This window comes from Rhynchophorus ferrugineus, unplaced genomic scaffold, assembly GCF_030347505.1.
Source record: "Rhynchophorus ferrugineus isolate W39M unplaced genomic scaffold, kcgeb_rfMv2 rfM10, whole genome shotgun sequence".
NCBI classification, from domain to species: Eukaryota; Metazoa; Arthropoda; class Insecta; order Coleoptera; family Curculionidae; genus Rhynchophorus; species Rhynchophorus ferrugineus.
Window position 1 is genome coordinate 6,429,166 of NW_027472589.1, and position 18,047 is coordinate 6,447,212.

General features: G+C 31.3%; 1 protein-coding gene across 2 annotated transcripts in view; it reads left to right on the plus strand.

The window, feature by feature from the left end:
* Window positions 1-959: 959 nt before the first annotated feature.
* The window catches only part of Pxn (Peroxidasin), a 102,567-nt gene continuing 85,479 nt past the window's right edge, over window positions 960-18,047 (plus strand). Inside the window, exon 1 of one of the 2 annotated variants that reach the window (XM_076415493.1) lies at window positions 960-1,398. In XM_076415493.1, coding sequence (XP_076271608.1) covers window positions 1,223-1,398 — 176 coding nt within the window. In that variant the 5' untranslated portion in view covers window positions 960-1,222. The remainder of the gene's footprint in view (window positions 1,399-18,047) is intronic. The other variant, XM_076415492.1, reaches the window with a different exon arrangement.

Consider the following 18,047-nt stretch of genomic DNA (forward strand, 5'->3'; position numbering starts at 1 on the left):
CAAACCTAATTTGTTGCTCGTACCAACTTCAAACTGATCAGTTAGTAGTAGTTAAAATAATACTGCAAATAGATAAATATGTTTTAATTTTGTGTATATCTCACAAAATTATATTACTGTTGTATTGTTTGGGCTCGGCACCGATTTCAAACTGATAATTTGGTAGTAGTTAAAATAACATTGTAAATAAATAAATAGGTTTAGGTAGGTATTAAGCTAAATTATGTGTATATAGTAGAATATAAAATACATGTAGTAGAAAGGTTAAATAAGGTTTCTGTTTATTTTTGTTTAGTTATTATAACGATTATTATGTACATATTTTGTTTTAAAACGGGTTTTTTGTGTTAAAAATATAAGTTTGATTCTTTTTTAATTTTTAGCGAGTTCCTTATTTATTTTTTGAAGTCGGTTCAGTTTTTTTGTTAAAAATATTTTTGTATATTAATTTGTATGTTATTTTTTTATATATCCTTTTACCAACTATGGGACTGGACCTACAGTTTAACGTAGGTTCCGAATCACGGTCCTCAGCATTAAGCCTGTCGACTGCCGAGTGACCACCTTTAGAAATCATCCCAGAAGACATCCGGTCTTACCCAGCCTGGTTACTGGCGTGACTGGGATCATTTTTCTTGCCGGATTTTACACTCTTGCCTAGGACAATCACAAACATAAATTGGACCGTCCTATCGTCTTTACCACTGCGCCACCAAGCCGGCTTGTATGTTAATTATAGCAAAGCATGCCTTTTGTATAGCTTTGAGCATGTCTAATGTTAAATGCAATTACAAAATTAACATTAAATAGAAAAAAGTTATAATAAAAAATACGGAAATCTATGTCTTCTGGCTGTTTGTTACATTCTGGTAAATGACCTCTGGACAGTCCTGAGTCGGTCCTACAACCCTTGCCGGGTTTCGGATAGTAGCTGAAGAGAACCTTCCGCACCTTCCATCACTCCCAGCTCGACAATCTCCGTTTACGTCGTGGAGCGAGCGGACGCGCGCCAATCTCACTTTCGTGAGAAGTTTTCTCTCTCAGTCAGACGCCGGAAGCCGACAGAGAGCCGTGGCGACGGGCGCAAACCGAAAAAAAATTACGTTTTCGACCGTGTCGGAACCTTTCCTGCCGACTTGGTGCATTTTATTCGGACCGATCGCCGTTGTCCCGGGTGGTGTGGTGACGCGCGGGTGGACTCGAACGGGGTTTCGTCCGAACGATGTCGGGAATGCACCTGCTGGTTTTCTTGCTGTTGCTGGCGGCTCCCCTGGTCCAGAACAGACAGTATGTGGGGCCCAACTGTCCGAAGAATTGTTACTGCTTCAGGAGGACCGTGCGGTGTATGCAATTGAACCTCAAGGAAGTTCCCAAATTTTCACAGACCACATCAACATTGTAAGTAGTTTTTTTCTTTAATTTAAAACAATAACAACAATTAAATTCCTTCATGCTCTTTCCACCTAATATTCCTTATTTGTTACCAACTTAATTAAAATACGGCTACAATTAGATGTTATTATATAATGTTAAATCATACCATACACACTGATAAAGATATATATGTGAACAATAAAATCATAACGGTTTTTAATAATCAAACACATAAAAACATACAATAAATTATAGCAATATATAACAAATTATCATACAACAAAAAAATGTATAATATATGATATTACATTTACAATATATAATTATATATTTTAAATATACAAAAAATAATATAAAATATATAACATATTTAATAAAATTTTAAGATATATAAAATATATTTAATATGGAATTACTCGTCTTATTGAACGAAATAACTGAATTTATTGAACTAATAAAGATTCAGTTTATGAGATATTTAAAAGCAAACCCATTCTCTGTCATATCAAATACTGTGTAATTAATATATCGTGTCGTATAGCAAAAAATAAACACAAATTACATAAATAGCAGATTCATTATCGTATTCCAATTTTAAACATATATTAAACAAGAGAAAAGATTAGAAGTTGATCAAATTATAACAAAATATATATGCAAATATATTAAATATTTTTGAGAATATATTAAATATAAAAGACATATAAATTTTATAACAATTTTAACACAAAATAAAGTTTATATTCACTATATTAATATACACTTTGACCATGTCATAATTGCTACCATGTTAAATTATATAGTCAGTTTAGCTTTTTGTATTGAACTAAACAAGTGAATAAGTTCAGCAAATACAGTCATTTTACGAGATATTTAAATACAAACCCAATCTCTGTTACATCAAACATTGGGTAATTAATATATCGTGTAATATAGCAAATAATAAACACAAATTACATAAATAACAGATTCATTATCATATTCCACTTTTATATACGTTAAACAAGACAAGAGATTTTAATTTTTTCTTATCCAGAACAATAAACGTATTATACATTTACAATAAACTACAATGCAAATTATTTTTGTAGGGTTCCTTTTTTAATTTTTTTAAAATTATATCTTACTAGCGACCCGCCCCGGCTTCGGACGGGTGCAATGCTGATACTAAATTAAATACACTACTGAAAAAATATGAACGTTGTATATAAAAACATAGCGGCCCGCTCCGACTTTGCACGGGCATAAAATATATATGCCTATGTCACTCAATGAAAACATGATTAAAATCGATCCAGTATTTTTGGTTCATTCATTACTGCCCTTGGCCTGCACGCATTAAATTTGGAGTAAAACAATTCCTCTTCCCCTATACTTACTATGAAGATTTCCTGCTATCTTTGGAATATCTAAATTCATACAATTTTTATTACATTACACATTTTTAAACGCAAATTTTAAATTTGTAATATCTCCGAAAATATTTGTTTAATTTACATGCTGTAAGGAACCATATTGATCTATATTAATTGCACACTGTATTTAAGGTACTTAATTCGATAAGGATTAATGCCGTATTGCTTAAAATAGCTTCGTAAATAAGCCATTTTCTCAAGTAAAAAGTAAACAATAAAAATGGTTAATGTGGGTTATCCCTAAAAGATAAACATATACCATCGCGGGCTTTTTTGTAGACCTTTTTATGGTGTACAATACTGTAGTACATTAATTTGATCTAACTCGTAGGGTTAGGCAGCGTTTTTGCTAATTGCTAAATAAGCCTAAAAAAATAGGTTAATTTACGACATCACGTTAGAAACCTCTAAAATTAGCAATGTTGCCTTAGTATATTATGCATGTATTATACATATAAACCTTCCTCTTGAATCACTCTATCTATTGAAAAAAACCGCATCAAAATCGGTTGCGTAGTTTTAAAGATTTAAGCGCACATAGGGATATAGGGACAGAAAAGGCGACTTTGTTTTATACTATGTAGTGACGTTAGGTATGCTTATTGCAATCTTAATTTACACATTGTTTATTGTTGTTCAGTTGTATATGTATATGTATTTCCCAAATTAAAATTAAATTAGACTAGTTGAACTAAAATTAAGAGTAACACTTCCACTTCTCTTCTCCTTTGCTTTATTCAGTAGTTGTGTTTAGGGGTATCGGCCCGATATATCGATAATATTATTGATAGTTTTAATAAACCCTTACAAGTAAGTACTAAAATATACTCATCCTTTAAAAATTAAGTGCCAGAATACACCTAAAGTTTTAAAATTAAGTACTAATTTTAAAGGCTAATTAAAAATAATTAAATTGTTTTTTTATAATGTTTACGAAATATATTTAATTTTTTTTAATATCGATAAATATTGGCTAAAAATATGAATTTAATTTTAGAAAAAAATATCCATATATCGATCTTTTTTCGGTATCCCTAGTTGTGTTGCCTCCATATTGCTGTGATGTAGTTAATTATTTCATGTTTTAAGACGAAATTTTGGATAACTTCGCTAATCTATTTGATTTCGAGGTCATCGTGCAGTTCTTCATTGGTTACGTAGCGATAAGCATGGGTAATCAATTGAAAAACTTTGTTTTGGTATCATTGTATTACTAGTAGGATTGATGTTTTAGTGCATAAGTTCAAATAGACTTTATAGTTGCCGTTCTCTTTGATCTTAGGTCAAGTTGGGAGTGTCTTCTGACTAACCAATACAGTTTCTTGAATTTGAGTCTGTTTTGCTCTGATTTTTATCTAACGTAATAAGTTTGTAGCACCGAAAAGATATTTTTAATAAAAATGGATCTACTGAACAAAAAATAACTAATTATAGAAGATAACATTTAATTCATATCAGAAATAATATGAATATGAGTAACTGCAGATTTACATTAAAAAATTCTTCGTATATTTTGAACTTGAAGCTGTTAAAATAATATATATGTAATTATATAATGATATATTACAACGTACAGTAGACTGATAAAAATATCTACGTAAATTGTGATGTTTTATAACATTTTTTAAATCTTGACAATATAACATGATATTTCATTAAATTTTTATGATGTTATTAGATAAGCAAATGCAAAACTTAATTGTATAAACCATAGAATTATTATTAGTATATTAGACTCCTTTTTCGAAGTCGGTTAAAAATAAGTCGCTGGGTGTTATAACAGGACTATACTTTTATCATTTTCCAAATGTTTTTGCTATTTTTTGCCCAATAATCACAGATTAATGAAAGACAAAGCGCCATATATACAAAAGCATATTTTGTAAAAATCAATGGATTTCGGTTTGTACTACATAGTTATAAAATTAAATATTGTAAGGCTATTTAACATGGATTTTCGTTTCTTTTACCCCATAATACGTATATTTTAAGAGTTGAGATCTTTATATGAGAGTTCAAAAATGTTGGCGCTTTTTCCATATATATATATAGTCGAGAAAATTTGCGATTTTTTTGCCATTCTCAAATATGTTGGTATCATTTCCATTCAAGTAATTGCAGGTTCATGGAATTTGCAGGAATTGTGAAGAATTTTATGTTGAATCCAATAATAGTATAATAATTTTTGTACAACAATTTTTTTAAGCTATATAATGAAAAGTATATTTTCAAACAATGAATAGGTGTCAGTGTATATAACATATTTTCAATGTATATATTGTGAATATAAAGCAATTATATATTTTGGAACATATTTTATTTTTATTCAAGAGATAAAAAAATTGTCAGCAGTTTTTCTAAATATATATAGATGTGATAATTAGTGATTTTTTACCATCATTATATTTTGTACTCAAGTGATTTTTAAATAATTAAAAAATATCAGTAAAAGAACTAATAAAAAATAATGCATACCTGAAAGAAACAGGCATCCACTAGAGGTATAGCACCAGTCAGATGCACTCTAGCGCATTGTTATTTCCTCCCAAGTAATTTTTCTAAGTTTATGTGACATATTTTAAAAACAATAAATTGTAACGCAATTAAATATGATAAAGATGCAGAATACTCATACATTTCGCTTCAGTTCTCTTAAAATCTTAATCTTATTTGTTATTATTACTTATATACTTATTATGCAACCCTTGTACTAGGTTCTTTAGCTGTATAGCAGATAAGTTATCTTATAACTAATATAATTATATATAGTTATGAAAGGTGCTCTACAAACTTATTGAACTTAGTCCATAAATCATTCATAACAATAGAAAGAAAATAATAACAAACTATATAAAAATACCCGAAAAATATATTAAAATTATATGAATGAATCTAAATAAAAAACTGATATACGAAAGACCCCTCCGACAAAATATATTCATATATTTTGATCGAATATAAAAATGAGTTGTATATATAAATAAAACTCTGTCCAAACACGGAGGATATTTCCATATAAAAAGTATATATATATAATATATACACATAGACGATAAAATTTAAATAACGATTTCCAAAAGAACGAAAAAAATCTTTACGATATTACCCTTTTCTGTTCAGTTGTTAATCGGACAAGTTCCCAGCTGGCTCGATCTTACGCGTACAATAAATTTCGTTTTAATAATGTCACTAATTATAATAAAGCCCTAATTTATGCTGGGAATAAATATGAATATAATATATTTAGTGTTGTTTATCTGGACATAATTCTTTGCGTTTTCAATAAACTTATCTAAAGTGCTTCGGATAATGTCGAGTTTACCGGGATTGGTTGGAAGGTTTTTCAGATTTTTCGGTCGTTAATTAACACTGAGGATAATAAGAGGTTTATTTGTTTTTACAAGGGTCGATCAACAATTATTAGGAATAGAAAAATTGTCACAAGTTTTGAAATTTTTGTTTTGGATATGCTCAAAGTAATTAAAGTTCAGAATTATATTCTGAATCAAATTTTTTACTGTTTGGGCTCTATGGGGTCTGCTCGAAAAGTAACGGGATTGAGATTGAAAAAATAATGAAACTGTTTATATTGTTTTAATATTTAACACTTAATTAACATGCTGCCAACGTTCTCCTCATTTCTTCTTTCTCATCCTATGTAAATGCCTACAAACAATTGATTCATTAGCTGCTAAGCTATCTGAAAATTAACATATAGTTTTGGTATTTAAGAAAAAGTATCAACCTAATAAATATATTAATATTGCCAGAGACTTTGATAATTATTGAATGCTCATTGGGGGTCAGAAACTGGTCTTGGTAGCATTCGTTCGTGTCTCCTTTCAGTTGAGAGAGGAGAATGAAATTTGGAGAAACATCTGAGTCATAAAGTGGACGTTCAAACTGGGTGATATCATGTTTCATCAGAAAGACCAAGACAGCCAAGAGGGTGTTCTCAGACGGTTGGCAAATATTTTTTTGAATCTGAGACAAAATCTGTATTTTTGTCATTATCAATTACGACCTATTTTATATATCGTATACATACGATTATATCTTCAGGATTATGAACAAATAAAGAAGTTCGAAGACATTTTCTATCGAAAAATAAGTTATAAAAGCATAAACATAAAATAACAATCTTGTCCAAACTTCATTGGTTATACCAAATCAAACTTGTAAAAAAGTATATATGATTGCTCTAAACTCATAAATAACAGGTCATTTCAAAAGTCCCGGGCCTACAATAGTAAAACACATTTTTTTGTCAAAATTAGTTTTTTTTTATTCAACATAATTCCCTTCAAGGGTGATTATAGCGACCGTCCAACTTTTCGATACCATTTTTGTGATACGATTTGTCCTTTGCTTCAAAATAGGCCTCAGTTTCGGCGATTCCCTTTTCATTCAATGAAAATTTCTTCCCAGCGTGCATTCTTTTGAGATCTGAGAACAGGAAATAGTCGCTGGGTGCCAGATCTGGAGAATACGGTGGATGAGGAAGCAATTCGAAGCCCAATTCATGGATTCTTTCCATCGTTTTCACTGACTTGTGACAACCGACTATTACGTTTTTCCACACTTTGGAGCGGGTTCATCGTGTGCAATCCACTCGGGTGACTCTCGATTGGACTTCGGAGTTAAATGATGGGAGCCATGTCTCATCCATTGTCACATATCGACGCAAAACTCGGGTTTATTACACTTGACTCTTCAAACACTGCTCCGAATCATCAACTCGTCGTTGTTTTTAGTCAAAAGTGAGCTCGCGCGGCCCCCGCTTTGCACAGAACTTTCCCATACCCAAATATTCGTAAATGATATGATGTACACGTTCAGTTGATATCTTTAGAGTGTCTGCTATTTCATTCAATTTCAATTTACGGTCATTCAAAATCATTATGTGGATTTTTAAAATGTTTTCGTCAGTAACAACCTCTTTTGTGCGCTTACTGCGTTTACCGTTTTCGGTGCTCATTTCACCACGTCTAAACTTAGCATACCAATCCTTGATGGTTGATTTTCCTGGGGCAGTATCAGGAAACTCGGCATCAAGCCAAGTTTTTGCTTCAGCTGTATTTTTTCCCTTCAGAAAGCAATATTTTATCAACACGCGAAATTCGTTTTTATCCATTTTTTTTTCAGAATAACAAAAGTTGCTTCACTCAAAATGCTATAATTCACAAACTAATGATACGACGGCTGTCAGATTTACACACGCATCTTTTGAGGGTTAGGGCTAACTAAAAAATATGGATATGGACATATGTATTTGATTCTAGTAGCGCCATCTATGTGTCAGGCCGAGGACTTTTCAATTTACCTGTTATACTATATTTTCTTATAACTGAAGGATGTAGCGAATACATAAGTACAATATAATGAATTGAACATAAAATAACATGTTTCAGGATATACACACTCTAGTTAGCATAAAATCAGAACCAAGACTTTTTGTAGCAAGTGGTATGGTACAACTAGGTGTTTTACTTCTTTTACGACCGATGTTCACACCAACTAATTCTGCTGTTATTTAATGCTATTAATGACATATTTTAGCGAGTTTAAGCTTCATGGTTCTTAGCTGGTATAGACATAAAGAAGACTTGTGCACTATTTAATCAATAACCATTGTACTTACATGTACTAATTGTAGCTCCTTCGTATTTTCGAATAATTTCAAATTTAGTCTCTGGTAAATCGAATTAAAGATTTCTATAAACAATCTCGAGCCATTATTTGTACAACTTTCGAACTGGATTAACTCGCACGCGGTGCATCGATAAGCTAATTTGGTTTTTGGAGATGAAGCACCATCAAGGCTGACTGTTTATCTATGATTTATTGATTACTGTTGTTACTGACGTTTTTTTAACGACGAATTTCGTAAAGGTCGTCCAAAATCCGTTATTGTTCTCGTAAATATTGATGTTGCGTGTTAACTGATAGTGAAAACCGTCGTGTGAGATATATTGGAAAATCGAGACATTTTTGGATATTGAGGGGACCGGCTTTTAGTCAAAGCTCTTACAAATTGTTTAATAATTTGTCCTAACTTGAAATGTACTGGTGTTAGAAGTATCGTTTTGGCGTTTACTAATATTTTATGCAAAATGTTCTTCTTGCAAGCTTCTTCCAAGTTTTTATACTAACCACTGTTTTTGTGTACCACCGTCAATATCTTGCTCCGTATGATTATGGAGCATGAAGATAATTTGAACTCTGCGATATGAACTGAATAAGCAACAGATTTATTTCCGGTATATTCAGAAAAATACTAAGAAAAACTGCTACAATTTTTGCCATGTTTCTGCCAACATGGTGATACCATGTCTTGAGAATTTCCAAGCCATACTACCTCGATCTGAACAACTGATACTCAGAGTGCTATATATATGGTGAGTATGCTAACTGCGGCAAAACTTCCCATTTGATATGAAACATTGCATCCTTCACATTTCTAGTTACGTGTGGCTAAGTGTTATAGTGCAAGAGGATGATTTCTTGTGTCTTATTCGGTATTGCTGGTCTTTTTGCAACGATACCTCGTTCAATTTGTTAAACTACTAAATTTGGAGAACTATTTCGCGACGTCCAACATGTAGATCTCGCTACCTTTAACATATTTCTTGTTTTAATCGCTATGCTAAGATTAGCAAAGGCATTTGATTGGTTCATTTTGTTGCAGAAGTAAATAACAATGCTCTTAGCATTTTTCTGCGTTTCAATGATTAAATTATAAACAAAATTAGTTCGTTATACTGCATATTTGTTCTAACAAGTGTAACCAACCGTAAACCAGAAAGCAAACTAATGATACATAGTTTTCCTTTCAAGAAGTTTCAAGTTCTTATTGAAAAATAGATAGGTCATGTAAAAAATCTCAAATTATTTGGATTAAGCGTTTGTAGTGTATGATTCAGCCTTATTTTTGCCTGGAATGTATACAATTACATATATATATATATATATATATATATATATATATATATATATATATATATATATATATATATATATACTGCATATTTATATACATATACTGCTTTTTAGAAAGTTTACCTATTTTTCACCTTGTTACAAACAAATGGGCCATTGTTGTGAAAACATTGGCCGGAGTTAAAGCCCAAAATATATTCAAATGGATCAATGTCAAAAACTTGAAAATTGAAATGACTACACTACAAGAAGATTTATACATTAAAGTTTGCTACTGGAAATTAATATATTGTGGCACAATGCTACTTAACCAAGATTTATTAACAATTATGTAAAGTTAAGTGAAATTTTTATTTGTAGAGAAGTTTGTAAAGGCAAGGTAAATATCTCATGCACATTCAGCAACTCCATCAAAATAGTTTTATTTTATTTATATATTTTTTATTATATAGTGTGTACGTATTCAAGCTTATATATACATATATATACATATATATATATATATATATATATACATATATATATATATATATATATATATATATATATATGTATATATATATATTTATATTATGTATCTCTTCTAATAATCATGCAGTAATATTGTAATATGTAAAAGAAATATCGCCTAACTTGTTCTCACCGCCGATCTAACAACAATAGTTTTGTTAATTTCAGAATAACAACTAATAAAATTGATATATGGCATTTTAAAATTTATCTCATCGCCTTGTCACACGTAATACCCTTTTCAATTATTTTTTAATTTTTAAATTAACTTTAATGTCGCCTCGTGCGATATACGGCATATCAACCAACCCATGCTGGTGTCAATGTTTGAATTAATGAAGCTGTTGTGTAAATTGATCGATTGCTCTAATTGCGATAGCGGTAAAATGGCTTCCAATTACAATAATTGATATAAATAGGAAAAAATCTTAATGGTACATGACTGAAAGTATCCAGTATGATAATTCATTTAACAATGTAACAATCGCAAACAGTTTTCCTCAAGATATTAGTGGTTTAGAGTCGTTAGCATTTTTAGGGATTAATATTTAACTTCATAAAGGGTTACCGAAGCAGTACGTGCTTGTGTATCCATATGATGCAGCTTCATGTATCCATTTGATTTCGAGGTCATCGTACAGCTCTTCGTTGGTTACGTAGCGACGAACATTGATAATTAATCGTAGAATTTTGTTTTGGGTGCGTTGGATTACTAGTTGGTTTGATGTCTTAGTGCAACGAAAAAATCTTCATGGTACATGACTGAAAGTATCCAGTATGATAATTCATTTAACAATGTAACAATCGCAAACAGTTTTCCTCAAGATATTAGTGGTTTAGAGTCGTTAGCATTTTTAGGGATTAATATTTAACTTCATAAAAGGTTACCGAAGCAGTACGTGCTTGTGTATCCATATGATGCAGCTTCATGTATCCATTTGATTTCGAGGTCATCGTACAGCTCTTCGTTGGTTACGTAGCGACGAACATTGATAATTAATCGTAGAATTTTGTTTTGGGTGCGTTGGATTACTAGTTGGTTTGATGTCTTAGTGCAACGAAAAAATCTTCATGGTACATGACTGAAAGTATCCAGTATGATAATTCATTTAACAATGTAACAATCGCAAACAGTTTTCCTCAAGATATTAGTGGTTTAGAGTCGTTAGCATTTTTAGGGATTAATATTTAACTTCATAAAAGGTTACCGAAGCAGTACGTGCTTGTGTATCCATATGATGCAGCTTCATGTATCCATTTGATTTCGAGGTCATCGTACAGCTCTTCGTTGGTTACGTAGCGACGAACATTGATAATTAATCGTAGAATTTTGTTTTGGGTGCGTTGGATTACTAGTTGGTTTGATGTCTTAGTGCAACGAAAAAATCTTCATGGTACATGACTGAAAGTATCCAGTATGATAATTCATTTAACAACGTAACAATCGCAAACAGTTTTCCTCAAGATATTAGTGGTTTAGAGTCGTTAGCATTTTTAGGGATTAATATTTAACTTCATAAAGCTTCATGTATCCATTTGATTTCGAGGTCATCGTACAGCTCTTCGTTACTTACGTAGCGATGAACATTGATAATTAATCGTAGAATTTTGTTTTGGGTGCGTTGGATTACTAGTTGGTTTGATGTCTTAGTGCAACGAAAAAATCTTAATGGTACATGACTGAAAGTATCCAGTATGATAATTCATTTAACAATGTAACAATCGCAAACAGTTTTCCTCAAGATATTAGTGGTTTAGAGTCGTTAGCATTTTTAGGGATTAATATTTAACTTCATAAAGCTTCATGTATCCATTTGATTTCGAGGTCATCGTACAGCTCTTCGTTACTTACGTAGCGATGAACATTGATAATTAATCGTAGAATTTTGTTTTGGGTGCGTTGGATTACTAGTTGGTTTGATATCTTAGTGCAACCCCATATTTACACCCCATATTGTCCATTGGCTCTATGATTGACTGATAAAGCAATATCTTCCGACTAACCACTACAGTTGCTTGACTTCTGTGCTTTTTATATAACGTGATGTGACCTACAATGAATTACATTATTTAAATACCAATAAATATGAATAATACTATTATCTCATACAGTAACACTGCTAAATACTTACCGAATGAGTATTGACGCAAAACTTCATTGGAAGGAACATATCAAAAAGAAGAGAAAAAAGTTTGAATTAAAATACAAAAAATGAATTGCAAACAGATCCTAACAGATGTTAGACAGATGATGACAACACTAAACTCAAGTGAACCAAACCGTGTGATCTTGTGTTGTAAGTATACTAAATGATAAAAGCACTGAAAAATGCCACTAACTTATTTTATGAAGACTAAGTATGGGACAGTGAGTCTTACCAGATATGTATCTAGTTTTAAATCAATATATAAACACATTGTAAGTTAGTTGGCAACGACTAGAATAATATATTAACAAAAATTAATCTCTGAAGGTTAGATCTAACAAATATAGTGGATCATCAGGTATTAAAGGTTCAGTTTAAATGATTTCTCAATTCAATTTTAACATCAAAAACATATTATATTGCCATTTTATATAGTCGATTCAAAGTTGTTTTCTATTTACGTCATCAAGATGTTTAATGTATTGCCTGCCGCAGTTTGTAAATTCGTTTTAGAATCAGATAATATTTTCCTTCTCATTTTATTCTTGTTAAAAGGAGACACAATGTGTGAACAAATTTTCAAATTCTTGAAACCAATTGTGATAAGAGGTTATAACTCTAACTTATAAACTATTGTCGCTGTATAATTAACTGTAGTTTTTTATGTACTATAATGTTAAAATAAATTATATTTTATAACATTTTTGTTCAATTATTTTGTCTGGATTATAATTTTGTTGTATATCAAAGCCCAACTGAACTAAAACTCAGAGTTGATGCGGCAACATTGCGATGTTTTGACATCACAAATTTAGATGACGTGTGTACAAAGTCACTCTGTATAACTCATTAAAAACTAATAATTAATCAATACATCAATTTTTTTTGTTATTATAAAAAGTAGGTTGTTAAACTTTCTTAAAAACAAATTTTCTCGGTAGTAATATGATCAATGGAGCTGTCGATTGATTTTACTCTCCTGACATAGGCCTGGTTCATACTTCGTTATATTATTTCACTGTTTAATGTTCATATATATAGTATATTTACTATAATGGAATAAGTGATGAAAAAATAGAACCAAACCTCAAACTATTTCTGTAATTTTTTACTCTGGTTTGGTATTTCAATGTTTATATTACTAGTTTATATCTGTTAAACGAGATTATAATAATTATAAATATTTGTGAATAATCCCAAAGTTATTTTAATTAAGAAATATACTATCTAGTCGAAGGAAATAATTAAAAACAAAAGCGGCGAGATGTTATAACTGTTCCCTACCGTTCCTCAGTGATAAACAATTAATAACGCTTACCATTCACTTCACGTTCTGTCCGTTGGGCTAACATAATAACGAGAAACTATTAAAACATGCTAATGTTTATAAAAATATAGACAAACAACGACTATTTTACTAAAATTAAATTTACATAATCCATTATCGATATTATAGCAATTATTGTCTATATTTTTGGCCACGACTGTCCTTGTGTAGGTAATAAAATCTACATAATGAGCTTCTGATATGTTTTTTTTTCAAAAATATATCTCGTAATACTACGGTAATTTGGGCCTACATATATAATTTTTAATTAATTACAACCTAGTATCTTCCAGCAATAAATAAGTTTAATTTATACAAAATTCTTACAAAAGAAACATTATTTTTGAATTAACACCACCTGATCTGATTACTGGACATATATAAACTTTAGAATAAGACTAATTAATTAAGGTAATATTTTATACAGAAGATCGCTTAATGAAGTGATTTTCTGCATGCCATGTAAATATAATATAAACATAAGAAATATTTATTGCCTATAGGGCAGATTGTGGAATCTCAAAGAGTAAAAAAAAATTTTTTTTGAATAAGTTAATGCTCTTTTGGTATTGGTGGTGTAAGAAAAGTAGGTTCCCTTATACTGTTGCCACGAATGTTGTTGGTTGAATCCCATCATGAACATAGATATTCGTAACTTTTTAAAAATTGGTCAAAATGCAACTTATTTCATTCTTTCCAAAGTATTCTTTACAACAGTTCCCTTTCTAATATTTTAAATGATTTTCATAGATCAATTTTAAAACATTCTTCAACTCTTTCTACAAATTCTTCTTTTGACAACTCAATATTCAATTCATTCTTAGATAACGCGCTCTTCCGTGAATAGTGCTTTCTTTTATATTTTCGCCAAAATGAAACATTTCCTCAACAACAATAATATGTTATTTATTCCACAAATTCTTTCTCTTTGCAGCATTCACGCTAACACGTCATACAAATCCGAATAAAACATGAAGAACAGCTTCTAACACCTTGATGCTCACATGGTGATCTTCGAGCACATTCTTGTTAACTTTTCGATGTTCTAGCTAGTGGCAAAAGTAGATGGGCTACTCAAATAAGGCAAATTACCGTTTTTACCGTTCTCAAGTCTCTATAGGAAATTTTTAGCATCAGTATTACTGTTATACATGACTTTTTGTTAGAAGTTCAAAATTGGTTGATGATTCAATGATTCGGTAGTGTTTTGAACAATGTCCATCAAGAATCCCAGAAGCCCTTGGTATTTTGTTCTGGAAATGCCGTCTAACCACCGTTAGTTTTAATGACACGACTTCACAGTCACTCTCCATAACTTCGAAATTGGAGAAATTTAATGTCAGTTAATTTTATGGCCCCAAAATTTCAGACTGATGCTATACATATATATAAAAGCGCATATAACGTTCAAAACAAAGAATGTCCAGGTAGGCCGAAATGGTTTGAAGCTGCCGAATTGCAGGAGTTATTGGATGAAGACCAATGATGTGTGACATTGTGTTGACAATGTCACAAAAAAAAATTTGCAGAAATGGTAATCGAGTCACAATTTGTGAACAATTACAAATAATGGGAAGATGGATCCCACGCGAATTGAGTGACAGGCAGTTAGATAATCGGAAAATCATCACTGAAATGGTGCTTCAAAGGTATGAAAGGGGGTAATTTTTTCATGAAATTGTAACGGTTATGAAAAATGGGTTTTTACTCGCATATCTCAAGCGAAAATGAATGGTTATCACCTGGCGTGGCTGACTAAATTGCTGACATACATTATAAACTGTTAGAAATTTATAGAAACAGTTAATACTGACTGGCGACAAGAAATGTTTAATTTGAACCGTGCATTGATAGAAAAACGTTAGCAATACTCTGAAAGATATGACCACGCGACGTCTCATACATCAAAATCAACCAGAGAAGTATTTAAATTACTTGGATGGGAAGTTATATCACACCAGCCGTACTCTCCAGGCCTGGTTTCATCACTACCCTGCAGAAGAATACGCCGATTTTGAAGAAGTTAAAAAACAGTTTGATGAGTGGTTAAGGTCAAAGGAAAAAATGTTCGTTTGGAACGATACCCATGAGTTGCCTGGCAGATGGGCGATGTATATAGAATCAAATGGCCAATACTATGAAAAAATAAATTTTAATTAGCTATTATAAATAACATGTTTACTTTAGTGAACGAAACGGGAATGAATTATCGACACAGCTGGTGTATCACTGTAAAACTGATATTGATAAGCCTTCAATAAATATATCTATCATAATATTAATAATTTTAAAATATCCTCATGACTTATGATAAGAACACCAAGGAAAATAAATATAATATCTGCAGTTATTTACATAAATGGGATATCAAGAAAAAATCACGGTGATTTTCAACACTTTCAAAAACATTCTCTCTATCACTAATCTTAATGATATGCCGGTTAAATCCAGCGTTATTGACAAGGCGTCGGATCGGGCAGATAAAGCGGATAATGCGGATTGGGCTTCAGCTGGCTGTACTGAAGCCTGTATTTGTCTAATTAAGCGTTGTTAGTTCGTCGTACCAGGACTGTTCAGGACACATCAACAGTATTCCTTAGAGCGTAGTAAAATGTTAGAAGTTAGAAGAATATAACAGAATATACATATATATGTTGCAACAGTATTTTAGCCTTTCATCAGCGTTTGGATCTTAAAATAACCTTTGATGTCTTGATGACGTTTCAGCAGAATATCATCTGCCTTCTTCAGGTTTTGGTTAATTTTGTTCTATGAATTAAACAGTCTCGTTACGAATTAAACTGTATGAAAAATACTACATATATGCAAGAATTGAGGATGATCACGTTGTAAAATGATAGAAACTAACGTAATTATTTACGGTTTATTCGAGTGATTGACAATTTACAGTTGACGACATAGCTATTCGAGGGAGCCCGGAGAAGAAGAGACCGTCTCGTTGGGTCGTCGATTGAGGGCGGGACTTGGGTGTTTTCTGTTTTGTTCTGTTGGGAACTCCATTCTGCAAAATCCTTTTGTCTTCTGGGGAATACCATACTATTTACAAAGACCAATTCAGATTGTTAATTGTTCGCTAATTGTTCTGATACAGGATGGATGCTCATACACACAGATCAGATCAGATCATAAAGACAGACGTACGAAGGAAACATTCTAATGAAGTTAATAAAAACGAAAAGCGGGAAGCATTAGAAATCGAAAAATATCCCAAGAATCCAAGAATTGCAAACTAGCGCTACTCAGTGCAGTCAATCACTATATATATATATGTATATATATATATATATATATATATATATATATATATATATATATATATATATATATATATATATATATATATATATATATATATATCGATTTCTAATGCTTCCCGCTTTTCCTTTTTATTGACTTCATTAGAATGTTTCCGTCGTACATCTATCTTTCTGATCTTTTGTCGCTTGTAAAGATATTCACATTGGTGGCAAGGAATTTTGTAACTTTTTGTACATTTATGAACTCGACCTTGGTTTGTAAGGGTGGTAGGAATGCTCTAATCTTCTTGTCCGTATTGAATATTCTTCTGACCTTATCTTTGGTACTTCTTATGTATGACATGCAAATCTTCCCTAATGGTTCCACTGGTTATGTTTTGAGGAATGGTTTCCACTAACCATTTTAAAGTAACGTTTCCTCATCTCTCCGGTCTACAAAAAATTAAAATTCATTCTTGCGCATGAGTATTACTTAGTATATATATATATATATATATATATATATATATATATATATATATATATATATATATGCTATCGCAGGCTAAAGAGTTATAAGAGGGCGGTGGGTCGTATTTCTAGCGACCTATTACCCGTTAAAAGTGAAGACAAAAATGGCCTGCACATGTATCATGTAACTCTTGCAGATATGTTCTGGAGGGTGAGTTTATTTTATTTTCTTTTTTTATTGTATGGAACCATTCATCAAGTTATGTTTTACGCCTTATTGTAGGCTGATATAGAGATGAAAAAATAGCAATGAAGTTTGCAGTGCCAATAATTTGGAGCGAACCAAGTGACCATCACACAGATTGTTATTTTTGCATTGTAAGTCGACTGAAAGGTAAAAATGCAAAGAAAACATTTTATTCTGATATACCATCGACATCCGCTCTAATATCCCATACAGGAAAAAAACCTGTACCTGTCTCTTTTATTGGAAAATCTACCAGACTTTCAAGATAGCCATCCATCACGGAGTTAATTTTTATCTGTACATTCCGAATTATAAAAATCAACTGAAAGGTAATAATGCAAAGAAAACATCTTATTCTGA